This window comes from Talpa occidentalis, unplaced genomic scaffold, assembly GCF_014898055.3.
Source record: "Talpa occidentalis isolate TD23 unplaced genomic scaffold, MPIMG_talOcc4v2.1 talOcc4.4, whole genome shotgun sequence".
Lineage (NCBI taxonomy): Eukaryota > Metazoa > Chordata > Mammalia > Eulipotyphla > Talpidae > Talpa > Talpa occidentalis.
This window is the reverse complement of record NW_023604295.1, coordinates 30694017-30710032: the sequence shown is the minus strand read 5'-3', so window position 1 is coordinate 30710032 and position 16016 is coordinate 30694017. Positions and strand designations below refer to the sequence as shown.

Below are 16016 nucleotides of genomic sequence, written 5' to 3'. Positions count from 1 at the left end.
CCTCCCGGACGGCCACCCCCAAGCCAGGGGCGGCGCTGCGGCGGCGCGGGGAGGGCCGCGGGGGCGGGGCCGCCGGGCGGGGGCGGGGGCGGGCGGCCGGGAGCGCGGGGAGCCGCGCGGCGGGCGCCGGGCCGGCATGGCGTGGCCCTGCATCAGCCGCCTGTGCTGCCTGGCGCGGCGCTGGAACCAGCTGGACCGCTCCGACGTGGCGGTGCCGCTGACCCTGCACAGCTACTCGGACCTCGAGAGCGAGGAGCCGGGCCCGGGCGGCGCCGCCTCGCGCAGGGGCGCGTCCCCCGCAGGCGCGCGGGCCCCGGGCCGGGCCGTGCCGCTCACGCAGTACCAGCGGGACTTCGGCGTGTGGACGGCGCCCGCGGGCCCCAGAGATGCGCGGCCGGGGCGCGGGCCGGGGCCGGGGGCGGGGGCCGGCGGGGCAAGCCCCCGGCGCGGCGGGGCGGCGGGGTCTACGTGCTCCCCGTGCTCCCCGTCGGCGACGCGGACGCGCCTGCCGCGGCCACCACGTCCTACAGGTACGGGCTGCGGGCGGGGAGCGCGCGCCGGACCCCGCGGCCGCGGGCAACTGAGGCCGGAGCCGGGAGGGCCGCGGTGGGTCGGACAGGGGAGGCGCCTGGAGCGCCCACCCCACACCCCCTCGAGAGCCGCGGGCGCCTTCGGAGGTTCCCCTTTGATTTCGGGGCGTCCCTCCGCGGCTCGGGACTCAGCGAGGAGCGCCTCCGCCGACGGGGAGCTCACTCCCTCGCTCACAGCCGCTCCCCCGGGCAGCCCCGCGCGGAAGGCTGCCTCCCACTGAGGTGAAGCTGCTCCCCGTCAGCTTCCTCCAGGGGGGCCTAACCTAACCGTAGGTGGGGTACGCCCACGCCCACCGCCCCGCCTCCCTCCGGTGGGGTACCCCTGCTGGGGGCTTGGTGGGGAGGACCCAGCGCCGCACTTCAAGGGGGTGGGCCACTGGGGTTCCCCCTGACTGAGGGCGGCTGACCCGGCCTTCCTGAGGACGGACAGGTCTTGGGGTCCTCCCCTGGCACACCCCTTCCTCAGTTCTGTCCCCGGGACAACTGAGTGCTTTCTCCCTTGTTCTCATCCCAAAAGTGATAGCTACTCTGTAGAAAAATTGGAAATTACAACAGAAAATTTGATTGTCCCCTTGTCACTCCACTCCAAGCTGGTTCTTCCTAATCCTTGATTTATGGCAGCGTGCGTCTGGGTTTAAGGCTTGCATGTGCTGTTATTTCTTCACCTGTTTTGGGTGTGTGTCCATGTTACTAGATGTTCTTTTGCAATGTGAATTTTAATAGATTTGCAGCATTTTATTTCATCCTATGGATATTTATTCATATGTTAGTATATGGCCAGACATTAATTACTCCTAGCATTGAATACTTAGGGTCCCTGTTTCTAATTTGGGTACTAACAGGAGTTGGGGCCATTAAAAACATTGTTCCTTTGGTCCAGTTACTTCACTTCCAGGATTTTTCCCTACAAGGTGCGGTGAACTAGGGAAGGGAGCTGGCTGGAGTGTGAGGCTCACTGCAACACTGTACAGTGCAGAGGGAACAGTCCCACGGCCTTCTGGACAGGACTGGTGACCTGTCCAGGCTGTAGGATGGGCTGCTGGGAAGCCCAGATGTACTGATAATCTTTGATAGCTACACCCCTCCCTCTCTCTCTCTCTCTCTCTCTCTCTCTCTCTCTCTCTCTCTCTCTCTCACGCACACACACACACACACACACAAGCACGCAAGCACACTGCCACTTGTGTTTTTAAAAGGGGTACTGACAAGCACATGTTAGGATATCTCTGCGTGGATGGATGAGAAAATGGTAAACTTTGGGGAGAGAAGGGGGTGGGATAGATGTGGAAGGACACCGACTTTTCACTCTTTCAGATCATTTGCCTTAAAAAAACCATGCACATGTGCTACCATTTAAACATAATTTATAGAGAGAAAACTACGATAATCATCCTTACAGCTAAATCTTTGCTCATAATTTTTCTAGTATAAATTCCTACCTGTGGAATTAAAGGGACCAAAGGCATGAATGTTCTGCCTCAATTTTATTATTTGCAAGTCAACTGTATTGAGATATAATTTCCACACAGTAAAATCCATCCATCGTGTGTGCGGCTGACTTTTGTATGTACCTGGGTGCCACTGCCATGATCAGGACTCGCAGAACATCCCCTGTCCCCCCCTGTTCCTTCATGGGTGTGTGGTGTTTACGGCACTTGACCCTGAGTGGGTGTTGGTTGTGGGGTGTCTAGCACGCAGGTGCTCAGGCCACGCTGCCTGACCGTGGACAGCGTGCTGGGGCCTGGCAGAGGCTGAGCCACAGCTCTGGCCCCGTCAGGCCCGGTGGTGGAGTTTGCAGGGAGCGGCTACGGCTCAGGGAAGGGAGCACTTTGTAATGAAGAGCTGCTAGCCAGGAGTGAGCTGCATGTGTGGGGCTGAGCTTTCCTGGCTGGAATGATCTAGCAGAGACTGGCCCTTAGAAGCTGTCCCTCATCATGTTGAGCTGGTGGTTGCTTCGAAGTCTTCCTAGGTCCTCCCAACTCTAGCGATGTTGAGGGGACTCGTTACTACTCCCTGCTTATCAAGTACCAAGAACTAGGCTCACGGCTTGCTGGGGATTATCACTGTCCCCCACCCCCCAACACCACCAGGACTGCACCCTCTGGAATCAGCTGAATTCTTGCCGTCCCCTTTCTGCACATGCCTGTTTGTCTCATTTCAGAGACCACACCTGTACCCCCCAGGTTAGCAGCCACTTACTCTCTTGACCTGGGTTCTGCCTTCAGTGGCGGAACAGGGGTTGGGATTCTGGAGCTCTCACTTCCTGGGGTAGAAACTTGGTTTCTCACTCCGCTTCTCTGACCCTTTCCTCATTTGTAAGGGAAACAGCAGCAGCGTGGCAGCCTGGGGCCCTGCACCCGCGGCTGACTGTGGCTCCCCCAGTGCCATGCCACCTGCCCTCTGGGCCCTCCGCCTCCCAGTCCTGGGACTTGGCACGAGCATCTCTACCCTGCCTGCCTTCCTGCAAGAGGCACATTATCTAAGTGACCCGTTTAAAGAAATTCACAAAGCACAGAAAATGCACACATCTGAGGAAGCCAAGATAGGGGCGCAGTCGTGGCTGCCACTACTCTACCGAAGGAGTCTCTCCTGGCCCTGGTCTCCAGAACCAACCTGAAAAGCCCTGGCTTGGTCGTGTGCGCAGCGCAGCGGGCCCGCCACTGACCAGCTCCTCCCTCTCCACTCTGTCCTTAGCCATCTGCCTGGTGGTCAGAGAAGGGTTAACGATTAAGACTTCACTCCCCACTCCCCCCTACCCCCCCCAAAGCACCTAACCCGTGGAGCCCACTTCTCAGCAGGGGAAACAGGTTCAGAGGGCTTGGGGATTTGAATCCGGCCCCTACTCCTGGGTGGGAGGGACTGCAGCCCCAGTCCAGCTGAGGTCCATGTGAGGTGGAGGGGGAGGCACGTAGACCTGGCTGGTCCTGCATCTTTATGATCTTGGCCAGAACCGCTAAGCCGCCTTGTCCTCTCCCAGGCAGTGCCCGGGTCCTTCTCACTCCATCCCCCCACAGCCCCCTCCGGCATCACCTGAGGTCCCAGGGGCAGCCTCGGCCAGTGCTGCTCAGCCCTGGCTCTGGCACCCTGTGGCCATCCTGGGGGCAGCAAGCCCGGGCTGCCAGGTGCAAGGCTGGGCTCCGGCCTGAGCGGCAGTTTGGGGACAGACGGGCACTCCCAGGGAGGCCCTCCTGCCTCCCCAGGAGAAATGGAGCGGCAGATGGTTTGGGCAGCCGGTCGCTGGGACCTTGCAGCGTCAGGGCAGAAGTGATCTGCTAGGGCCTGGCCTGCCTCGCCTCCTGGTACCGAGTGCTGACCACGGACAGACACAGCTGCTCCCACACACGCCGCCCGCCCAGTGGTGCCAGCTGTGCTGCCGCCAAGGAGAAAGGACGGCTTTGTTGAGCTTGGGGCCGGGCCATGTGCAGCTAGTGCGATAAGCAGGATGAGATGAGAGGACCCAGCCCACACGTGGGTGCCCCCAGGCAGCGGACACACTCCTGCTGCCCGGCGCAGGGCTCCTGTGGACACAGGTATCTGCCTCCCCGAGCCTACTGTCTGGCAGGGGAATTGGCAGAGTCAAAAGAAGTAGGTTTTTACCAGTGAGAGGAATTAAATCTTATTGACAAAAGAATGCTTCTTCCGGGACTTGGAACTGGGTGCTGCCCACCTTTCTCTCCAGGGAGCCAGCTCCCCTCTGCAGACCACTGGTCCTCCCCACTCCCTTGCTCACGGGCACAGAGCCACGTGAAAGCAGGCCAGCTTGGAGTTTTTGAGACGGTTACCATGACTGATTCTTTTGCAGAATTAAGATAAAAAAACTAAACAATACTGAACCTTGTCAGGCCTCCCTGGTGGCGCAAGGGGTTAAGACGCAGCCTGTGAAGCTGTCCGCAGTCACTGCAGCACGAGTGCATCCCCACCCAGGAAGATACCCACACGGCGCAGCAGACCTCTCCTGACTTGCCTGCTGCTCCCCTCAGCAGTGTATTTCAGTCAGTCTGCCTGTTCTGTTCCCCACTCTGTCTCTGGTGAATCCTCTCACCCCGACACCTCTGGCCTGCACCCCGTTCTTGCATGCATAAATAAATCAATCTTTAAAAACAAAACAAACGAACAAAAAAACCCAATACTGAACCTTGTTTTTTCCTTCTCAGTCAAGCAGGCATGAAGGCCCTCTGCTGTGTGGGAGCTGTCCAGGCCGGCACCCCCGTCCTCTGGGCATAAGGGTCACCAGTGCCCTGGGCTGGAGGCAGCCGATCTTCACTAGGTCTTTAGGGCCCTTTGAAGTGGCCTAGAGACAAAACGGGATGCTGGAGACCTGTGTAGCAAGTGATTGTAGTTTGGGGTGAACAAGGTCCAGCTGCTGACTGAGCTCGGCCCTTGCTTTCAGCACAGCCCGGGCCTGGCTCATCTGCACCTGAAGGTGTTTCTGCTCCCGCTCCCTCGGGGGTTCAGGTGAGCTGACTTCACAGTGGGCGCTCAGAAGTGAAGAGCAGGTCAGCTGCAGACAGACCCGGTCTCCCTGGAGCTGGGTGTTTTGGGGAGTGCATTTCCCCCGGTGTTTCAGCCTTTGAAGGGGAGAGGCGCACCTGGCGCAGAAGCAGGCTCCAGCGGTGGACACGCAAGGCCATTGTGGGAAGCGCTGGGCCAGGACAGCTGATCTGTGCCAGGCTGCAACCATGTTCTCCGTTTCAGGCAGGAATTCCAGGCCTGGACTGCAGTGAAGCCATCGAGACCCACAAAGGCGAAACCCGCCACCGTCATCACAACCCATTCCTCCAGATGGGACAGCAACCCTGGGGCCAGCTTCCAGGTCAGCGGTGCTGCGGGCAGAGGGCCGGTAGGGGCAGGAAGGACCACAGTGCAGGTTTTCTGATCCAGCAGACCTGGTGAAGGAGTCGTCAGAGTCCTCAGTAGCTTTTGCAGGTTTTTTATTTAGATTACCAGGTGCACGGCAGGCAGGGGTTCTGGGGGGCCCGGAGGCTGGCGGGCCTCCCAGCCCCCAGCAAGTCTTCCCTCTATCTGGGATCTCCGGCCTTCTCTCTGCTTCTCTCTCGGCTTCTCTTTCGGCTTCTCCTGGCGTCCCCGTGACGCCGCCCTTAAAAAGCCCAGTCTCAGCCCAGCTGAATCCCATCTACCTAGGCCCACACCCTACTCCAGGTGCCCGCCATCAGGCATGCATTCAGGACCGCAAGGATCCACCATCTATCCTGATGGCGGGAGGGCAGGAAAGCCTGACATTTTTCCTTACCCTACAGGGCCGGACCACGGTTATGGGGGTGCAGAGGCAGAGCTCTTGCCCCAGGTTAGGGTCCAGATGCCAGATTTTTGATGGTGTAAAATGCCCAGGGACGGCAGCGTCTGAGCACCCAAACTGAAGTCCCTCAACAGAAAGCTACGGGGCTGTCATTAGCCAGTGGGCTTGCCCCCCCACCCCCCAACCCAGAGCTGGCTCCTCTGATGAGCAAAGCGTGTCCTTCCTCATAAGCCCCACTCTTACCCTTGACCACTCAGCCTGTGTGCCTGGCTTTGTGGTAACACAGAGGGAGGTGGGGGCTGTTCAGCTTCCTGACTCCATTTCAAAGGAGGCAGGGCAGGGGCAGGACGAGGGGCCGACTGGAAGGCAGGTTCACTGTGTATCTGACCTTCTAGTACAGTGACCCTGCCCCCTGCGGATACTCCGCCCAGACCCTTCAGGTTAGTAGTCTCAGCCCCAGGAAGACAGGAAGGGAGGAGGGAATTCTTTCCTGGACATGGGGGATGGGAGCAGCTCAGGAAAATGCCCCACTGATAGTCCATAATGTCATTTTTCAGGTCCCCGAGGTGAGAAAGAAGTTTGCTCCTAACCCCTCTGCCATCTTTCAGGCGTCAGCTCCGCGGATCCTCAATGTGTGACAGCCACGAAGAGGGGAGACTGCCGGGGGTTGGGGTGAGATCAGGGAGGTTCCCTGCCGCCAGAGGGCCCTTCGCTCTCTGAGGGCTCCTCTCCTAGCTGCACGGGGCCTGGCGCAGCAGGGGCAGATGGACGCGCACCACCCTGCTCGACTCCCCGCCCCACCGTCCACTTCTTCCTCGAGGAGCGTGTGGAGGCTTCGGATCGCTTTTGGAATTGCGCTCTGGCCACCTCTCAAGTTTTTAAGGCTGAAGAACCCGGAGAGGAATTCTGCTGTAAACTGTACAGGTGCATCGGGGCTGAACATGGACTAACAGGCCCTTGGAAGAAGCAGTGATGTCCACTTTGTTGTTCTCCCGGGCTGCATGATGAGTGTGTGACCCGCCCAAGACCATGTCCTTGGACACACACGGCCCCACACGTCTATGTTCAAGAAACCTTAGGTTCTCACCTGCATGTGACTCAAGATGCTGAGCAGGAGGAAGAAGTGTCCCAAGGAAACAGTGATGTCAGCCGTAGGTTTCCATTTCAGAGACACCTGATGGTCAAAATGACCTGTTTTAACATGTCCCCTGGGGTGAGCGCTGCAAGTACTGAGTGCATGGGTGAGGTTACCTCGGTGGGTGTTGAAGTCCCCATTTTATTACTAATTCCAGCTCCCCACCCCCAGCATACAGATGACTGGAAGGGAGCTCCCAGGCCCCCTGGCTAAGAATTGGGAGTGTATTTTGGAAGGTGGCATTTGCCTCATTCCCTGAAAGATCTTAAAACGTCCTGTATACCACCCTGCCTGGGCTGCACCCTGCCTGTTCCGGAACCTCGCTGCCCGCCGTGGTAGCACAACCCACTTGTCTTTGGAAAGCTTTCTCCACTTTCTCGATCAATTCCGGCCAGTGGGGGGGGGGTCTGTGGAACAAGCCTGGTCACCACTCTGCACAGGGCCCTTCAAACAGTTGAGTTTCTGTCCCTTTTTACAAATCAGAGGCACAGGTCTAGGCAGTTTTTGATCAGGTCATTCCAGTATCTCTCTGGATCCTTCTCGCTCGCTTGCAACTCACAGTCACAGTGGCTCCTGCCTGGTGAGAACAAAGGGGCCTCTTGGCTTCAGACCCACTTAAGGTGGCAGGGCCACATTTCCAGCTCAGGCTGCAAAGGGGGCGCCCCCTCAGAGGTGCTAGCACTGTAGACAGACCTTCCCTCATTCTGGCAAAGAAAATGCTCTGAGAATAATTTAAAGGAAAACAAAAACCATATGCTTACACAAAGGTTCTATTATTTCAGATGTCCCTGGTTTGCATGTTAGATGTTTCTGAGGGAAGAGAGGCTGCCTGCTGGGCATTCCGTGGGAAATGAACAGATTAACGGTACAAGCTCAGATTTTACTAAAATGCAAAAATGTACTATTTCAATTTGTTAACTTATTTCCTTAAATTAACTATAAACACGAGCGCCTTCTCCTACGTCTTCCTTTATCCTGTCTCTTGGTAACGAGGATTAACTGTGTCATGGCTGCTGCTCGCATCCCTTGGAGGCGCGGAAGTCCTGACTCTGGGCTGCAGCTCACATGGTGTTCCCGGGCGCATCTCCCCCTTTCCTCCCCTACAGCAAAGGGGCTGTGTTGGAAGGTAGTCGGGCTCAGGTCCCTCCTCCCTCACTAGCCGTGTGCAGGCTGAGCTTCCATTTCTCCTCGGCAAAGTGAGGGTGACACCCCCCCGCCCCCCACGCCCCTGAGAGGATTCACGCTTCTGTGCTGGCTGCCACGCGCCCTTAAAATTACCCTCCCCACCCGGCCCGCCTGCCCGGCCCAGGGGACAGGGGACAGGCTCTCTTCTCCTCTGAGCACTGCTCCATCTGCGGTCGCTCTCAGCAGGCCCGCATCACACCGCATGGTGGGCAGCAACCTTCCCTGGATGGCACACGAGGTGCCAACCCAGTCATAACCTTCCTTGGTAGATTTCATTACCTCCTGGGAAAGCCGAGTTCTGAAGAAACCACCTTTCCTCTCTCTCGAGAGCTTAATAACGCTTCCATCGTGTTATTGGCCTTAAGAAACAGCTGAGACAAGCCTCAGCCTTGAGGTCCCAGCCCATACACGGCACGTGTGTGACACGCGCAAGGACATGCCCGGGAATACTGACGGCGGTGAGCTTTGAGAAGGGAATTACGGGTAGTTTAAGGTTTTACACCTTACTATATTTGATAAAGTTCCTATATAATAAACATTTTTGTATTAATTTTGTAAAGAGAAGTTTTTAAAAAATAAAAAGCAGTTTAATCTGTTCACTGATTTCAGTCAAAAGAAAGTACAGTGTTGTTCTGTAACCAGAGTCAGCACTGCCCGTAGCTGCCTCCCTCAGCCACGGCGCTGTACTCGGACGCACGCCGTCCCTTCCCTGGGGTGACCTGTAGTCATTCAGACTCAAGTACCAGTACTGTGTGCTGCAGTGCACAGCTCCAGTGTGTCAGGCCAAACTCCAAAATGTTTTTTGGGGAAACCCCATCCCTGCAGCCCCTCCCGAGCAGATGGGGTTACTTTCCCTCCAAACAGGACCCACTCACAATGCCCGACTCTGATAACTGCCCATTCTGGGGCTCCTGTCAAAACCCCGGCTGAGACAATTAACATTCAGGAGAGGGGTCTACACAACGCCGCCGCTCTTTCTTCCAAACTCAACTCCCTACAGGCTGACACGAAGTGGAGTTGGGTCCCGAGGCAGTTACTTGGGTGGTAGCTCAGTTCCTTCTCCTTGCAAAAATTCTTGCCTTTCATGAGTCAAAAGCCTTCAAAGCTGTTAGCTCTCATGAAGGGCTGATGTAAAAAGCAGTCACTTCTGAAATGCTTCTAATTTTTCAGCCACTGTGACAGCAGATGGTCACAGCAGGACTGTCACGGGAGTCCTTCCTTGGGACATCAGCACCGACCACTTCTATTCTGGAGAGAAACCAGCATGCTGCTCTATTGGCAGAAGCTATCTCCCACCTTGCTGGGCTTTGAAGCAGCTCTGTGCTCAACTATGTGGTTCCTTGGTCTCAAGGGGTCCGAAACCATGTTCAGGGTCAGCTTGTATTTTCCAAATTTTTTTTAGACTTTTATGTAAAGTAATCCTTATGTAACTGTCATCTTGTGCAGCTACAAATTCTTTTTGGAAAGAAGTAGAATCAATTTATATATACAAATAAATATTATGCCTTTGTCCCATGCCAGTTCTTTTTGGCCTAATGAGGAACCCCACCAGAGTGTGGTGCTTCAAAGTCTGCAAAACACATCACAAATACTAAAAGGTTTATTGTAGATATTTTTGTTACACAGTTATGTTACACATTATGATACAAATACATCTGAAACATTAACACATATGGGGATTGTTAAATCATTTAATATTTCTTTTGCAAAAAGATAATTTCTTTTAAGCGTTCATACCTGTAAATAAGTGAATCTGTTGTCACTTGGACTGAATCTTCCATCCTGTAGATCTGTCACAGTCCACTGCTGAATGAATCTATACACTATTAACCTCGCTTGCAGAAGTTCCATCTAGAATATCTGAGCCTTTGCATACGATATGGTTTTACTACAAAGCCAGGGCATGCCCTACGCCTTACCAAATACTTTCTTCTGTGTTTGCAACCCACAGATGCTGAATAAAGAAAAGGCAGATTTCTCATATCACCTCCCTGACTACTTTTCCTGACTCAAACTTCTGAAGGACACGTAAAGAACATGAATTATGCTGCTTGGATAAGTTTCTCTATGACTCATAGGTTTCAAAGTTTCTTTGAGCAGATTCCTAACTGAGTGTGTCTTCTTTCTTCCACACAGACTATGTTATGAGACTTGGTACAGAGTATCTTTAATGAAATTGGACATCACATGGGCACTGCTAACCATCCTGTGTTTATTCACTTCTCCTTCCCACGGAGAGGGTCTCTGGTTATGAACACAATCCACTGTCACTGTCATTGCTTCTGAGCACCGACATCCCTGTCTCTTGGCTTCAGCAGTTATCTCTCTACCTTTAAGGCACTCACAAGTGTTTCTTTGAAACACTTTTCTTGGGAAAAACTTGACAAAGAACAGGACACTAAGTCCACTGGTGGGACAAATAATCCCAGCAGAGCCTGTCCCAGAGGCTGCTCCCCAATGGCCACTCAGCATGGATTCAGCAGAAGTTCCTGCAGACCATGCGACGGTGCAGACCCAGCTCTGCCCAGCAAGCACACGAAGTAAGCTGCTAAGCCTGCCAAGTGCCAGGGCTTTGTGAAGGCTGCCTGTTACTAACACATGAAGAGCTTCTTGGCTGTAGACAAAGTTTTCTGACCTACGCTGGGATCTGTCTATCCTTTGACAATCCTCTGACACTGGCTGCAGTATGTCCCTGTGCTCAGATCTCCGCTCGGTTTGCAGCCTCCCAGGCCTCTGTGATGTTCTGCACAGCATCACCACTTCCCGTAGCTGCCTCACTGCCTCAAGAGCTGAGTGTGGCTCTTCCACACCATGGTACCTGCCGAGTGCTGAGGCCCAATCCCCCTCCACATGCTAGTGGGTAACTATTGGGTAAGCCTAGCCCACAAATGGGCAGAATCTCAAAAAGCTGCTGGTCTCATTTTCTGCCTCCTGGAGGCTAGGTCCCTGGTGCCCCCTTGGGCACACTCAAGAGAGGAGGATACACAGCCTGGTCAACTCAACTCTGAGACCCTCTTGTGGGGCCTTCACAGCGGGCAAGTAAATGCAAGCCGAGAGCACATGCACCCATTCACAGCTTCACTCTATCATCGGGCAAGATACTTCTGTCCTAAAGGGCTTTGATCTGGACTAAACACTGAATTAAGTGGAGGCAATGACTTGGTAGCCATGACATTCTGAGGCACACAAAACAACCTCCTTCTCCAAACAGGAGCTGTCATAGTTCAAGGCTTCAGATACAACATCAAATCTTGCTTCTCTAGGGGCATCTTCATTCCATTCACTGGTCCTCATTCAATATCCCCATGTGTTTGTTTGTGAGGAAGTCCAGAAAAGGAATGTTGCAAATGGCCTGGTGAATATTACTCACTGTAATTTCCTTAGGAATCCTGGTCCAAAAAAACAAAAGGTGTTAACATGTGCAATTTTCTCAAGCATCTAATAATTTAATCAATCAAGTTATCAGAGGCACCATCCACCCCTTGCCCTAACAGAAAGGGGTAACAATGAGTGACAAGGTTCAGGGTCACTCTGGGGACAGGCAGTGGCCAGGTGATTTTCTCTTTTTCACATTAATTCCTTTCAACTTTGGTGGAGATCTGGCCTACGTGCAATCACAGTAAGTCCTATTCAGGACTCAGATCTGACTCCCAGTCACAGACATGAGATGAATTTCAAGAAGTTGTAGCATGATTAGGAAAAAAAGACTATGGAGACTCCCTTGTGGCGCAAGGGGTTAAGTCTCAGCACTATGAAGCTGTCCGCAGCCACTGTGGCATGAGTTCCATCCCCGGCCAGGGAGATGACCCACATGGTGCAGCAGACCTCTCCTGTCTCATCCGCTGCTCCCCTCAGCAGTGTACTTCAATGAATCTGCCTGTTCTGCTCCCCACTCTGTCTGTGGTGAATCCTCTCACCCCTGGCCCCTGCACCTCTGGCCTGCACCCAGTTTTGTATGCATAAATAAATAAATCTTTAAAAAAAGAAAAAAGACTATGAGGATCAAGGAAAGAGAAGTGAAGTAACGTAGAGGGCAGAATAGTGTTATTTTTAGGATTCAGTCTTAGCCAACTAAAAGCTGAGTCAAAGCACCACGGGACTCTGGGACTCTATTTCCCGTCGCTAGGCAAGCTGGATGGTAAATGTTTCATCAAAAGGGCTTTGGTCACTCTGTGGCTCCAGAATAAGGACCCCGGAGACAAGCAGGGGCCACAGAAGGCAACTGACCCGCTCTAGGCTTTCAAACAGGACAAGAAACAGCATCACTGGACTAATTTCCCTTCCTTTTCTCTTCTGCACTGCCCAATGTGTCATATTCCTGCTAAGTCTGACCAAACATTTCTCTGAATCAGGCTCCTTCATGTCCTCCAATACTTTGTTACAACTTTATGAATTTATGACAGCCTTTAAGGGAGAAAGAAAATATTTGCTGCAATTGAAAAAAATGTCAGGAACTGGAACAAAGACCTTTAACCATAGTTTCAGGGCCCAAGAAAAGAAAAAAATTCAGCGTCCCAATCACTGACAATTAGAGAGGCAGCAAAGGGAGTGAGTGGAGAGCTATGGGTTTTAGGGTCAAGGAGATCTGAGTGTGAACTGAGGTCCTATCAGGTATTTGCTGGTCAAGTCAAGTAACATTAACTTTAAAATCCCAGCTTCCCAACTTCTAGAAAGGGAATAAGAATTCTGCAATGAAAAATAAATTAGGTAAAAGGCACTACTGTTATCTTTAAATGCAAAGAGCTGGTGTTTGTTCCATTCTAACATAACAGAGTCCTCGGTGTCCCCGGGTAAAGTTGAGTCTTCCCAATCGAGAGATTCGTTCAAAATGACCAAGCTACCCGTGAGTTTGCCTCACATTGAGAATGTCCTAAGCACCAGCACCTCTATCTCCTACTGCGCTGATTAAGCATAAAACATCTCGACGGGCAGCTAAACTGTTAGGAAATACCTGTAAGCCTGATAATGCTGACTAAAGAGATGAGGGTACCTGTTGTGAGGTGCTGTCTGGTATCCAACTGCCAGCGCCTGTCTCAGGATGTCATTCACCAGCTGCTCCGTAGCCTATGACAGAAGATGCTGTTACTCTCAAACAAAACAAAACAAAACTAAACAAAACAAAACCACCTGCTTGCTGGCAAGACGGGATTCATCTGACCCCATCCTTCATCAGAAACTTTAGACACAACTTTATCAGCTCTGAGGGATCAACAGTCCTTAAGGAGAAATTAAAGGCCCAAATAGGAGATGATGACTAACAGGCCACAGTTGTCGTGTTTCTGAGAAATCATGAATCAGGGTAATCTTCAACAATTAGATGTTTTTAATGAAAAAAGATAAGGTTATTTGTAAAGCATCCAGGATTGGTCTGAGTAAGGAAGCCGGTCTTGTCATTCCCTTGCTCAGGGATGGACAGCTGTGACTTTCTTTTGCTGTTGTGATCTGCTGGAGAAAACCCAGACCCTTACAACTCTGTCACCTCCTAAAGCAATGATAGCACTGACTTTCATCTCAGACTACTTAAAAATCACTTCAAATGGCACTAAAACTATCATTCGTGTGACATTAGCACAGATATCTTGTAAATGCTTCAAAACTCAGAGGAACCATGATTTGGTTCATTTAAAATTCAGAAGGAAAAAAGAGGAGATGACTTTTAAATCTGGATGAGAAATCTTCAAACCTGTCATTTCTGTTCCTTTTCTGCCCCTGTTCATTACTTAAATCAGCCTGAGGTCCAGCTTGCCTGGCCCCTCGGTTCTTCCGCCCCGTAGGCAGCTCCTGACCCATCTGCTCCCAGCAAGTACCAACCTTTAAAATCATGTCCTCCACCACTGACGCATACACATTCTTGTGAAGTGCCACTGGTTGCAGGGTGATGCCAATCTAGAAAAGCAGAAGAAAGTCATTTGTTTCTCCGTCTATGCTAAAACCAAGCTCTCTCCAAACAAGCAAACTTCTCTGATGCCCAGAGAAATGACCAGGTGAATGAACTAACTTGACAAATGTTCTTACAAAATTCATGGGAAAGCAATACAGAAAATAACAACTGAAAGAATCTGTTATCCAATTTCTCCATGTTTCTCAAAGTGATTGCTTAAAAGTGCTATTGAAGTGTTGCTTTTATTCTCAAATCCCCTTCATGGGAGATTTGCCATGAATTCTCACAGCGGGATGAGCACACTGGAAAGTGTGGAATCAGCTCCTAAGTACCCACGGGCCGAAGGTGAAGATACATCTTCATCTTGCCCTATTTTCATTTCCTCCTGTAAGTGAAAACACTGTCTTTCACTTTGGGTCCTTAGCAGCTATGTAGGTGGCAGACGCTTAAGAGCTGCTGAGCTCCACCGGAGGACACACGCGCTCCTGTATGACAAGGGTAGTGTGTGCCACATCACACCACAGGCACGGCTCTTGGGAGCCCTAGAAGTGTCAGGGAGAGCACACCCTCTGAAGCATGACTTGGAAATATTGTGGTATGTCGCATGAGGAAAAGGGGCTACCACAGAGGCAAATGAGAAAAAAGCACGAGAGTAACACTGTCTGGGATGAGTTGCTTCTGCTTCAATTCCATGTTCAACCAGCAACCTTTCACATGCAATTAATTCTGTTGCCCAAAAGCCCTGATGTGGGAAGGTGGGTGAGCAGAGAATGAGCCCCAAGTTGACCAGCAGGAGGAAATCAGACACGCACATCACTCCACAAGCCTGGTGTCACCTTGTGAAGGGAACACCTGACCATCATGCACCTGGCTTGTGGTCTAGCAACACCTCAGGCCACAGCCCCCTACCTTTTGTGTGACGTCACCAATAAATTCAGACCCTGGGGTTGGTGGCAGGTAGAATTTCATTTCTTCCTGTTTCTCCTCCTGTTCTTTTTTGATGCTTATCTTTAATGGCTCTGAGAGGTTGAGGATATCCACCTCCTCCTCAGTCTCCGGCTCTCTTTTCTGAAACTGCTGCAGGTCCTCCAGCTTCCGGCAGAGGTTGTCAGCAGAGGAGAACGACGACGGGCACTCTAAAAGAGAGGTCATCAGTCTTATGACCGCTGGGATGACAACAGAAAAGGACTTTCCATCCTCATAAGATCAACAGTCTGAGATCCAGAGAAGAATGTATAAATTTCAAGGGAGGACCTTTCTTCTGGTTCTAAAATTCTATGGATCTATAATTATGAGAATTAGTAACTCATGCATTTGACAGAGACAGGCATTTTGTGTTAAGATAAAACTACCCATATTCTCACATTATTTTAATGTACACTGTGCATCCAGCCTTATAAGCTGATTTATATAAATCATATCAAAGAGTATTAGCTCTAGGGCCTCCCTGGTGGCGCAGAGGTTAAAGACAGTGCTATCAAGCTATCGCCAACCACTGCAGCACGAGTTTGATCCCCAGCGGCCAGGGAGCAACCCACATGGCACTGCAGACCTCTCCTGTCTCGCCCACTGCTCCCCTCAGCAGTGTATTTCAGTGGATCTGCCTATTCTGCTCCCCAATCTCGCTGGTGAATCCTCTCATCCCCTGCACCTCTGGTCTACACCCCAGTTCTTATACATATAAATAAATAAATTGTGAAAAAAAAAAAAAAAGATTATTAGCTCTAAAGGCAGCAGGGACTCTGGGCATCTCAGTGTATGTACTGACTTTATGGATGACTTAGTGAGGTCCACACCAGGTACAAGATGGGGTAAGGGCACCAGGCACCCAGCAGGGTGGGGGAGGAAGATCCAGCTCCTGGCTTCTACTGCCATATCCACTACTGCTCACAAATTAATCAGTCACATTAGCAGAAAGTCTAGTATATGTAAAATCCTATGCTTTGTACATACACTACTAGTGGAGCA

General features: G+C 52.1%; 2 protein-coding genes across 5 annotated transcripts in view; one reads left to right on the top strand and one right to left on the bottom strand.

The window, feature by feature from the left end:
- Nucleotides 1-136: 136 nt before the first annotated feature.
- On the top strand, nucleotides 137-10644 carry MAP6D1 (MAP6 domain containing 1). The gene is given in 4 exon segments (XM_037525182.2): nucleotides 137-412; nucleotides 415-530; nucleotides 5286-5403; nucleotides 6405-10644. Coding segments are annotated over 4 exon segments (591 nt in total). The 3' UTR covers nucleotides 6486-10644.
- YEATS2 (YEATS domain containing 2) overlaps nucleotides 9668-16016 on the bottom strand; it is an 86861-nt gene continuing 80512 nt past the window's right edge. For all 4 annotated transcript variants that reach the window (XM_054700409.1, XM_054700411.1, XM_037525181.2 and 1 more), the window contains 4 exons: nucleotides 14958-15184; nucleotides 13979-14053; nucleotides 13158-13231; nucleotides 9668-11556 (listed from right to left, as the gene is read on the bottom strand). In XM_054700409.1, the coding sequence (XP_054556384.1) occupies nucleotides 11448-11556; nucleotides 13158-13231; nucleotides 13979-14053; nucleotides 14958-15184 (485 nt within the window). In that variant the 3' untranslated portion in view covers nucleotides 9668-11447. The remainder of the gene's footprint in view (nucleotides 11557-13157; nucleotides 13232-13978; nucleotides 14054-14957; nucleotides 15185-16016) is intronic.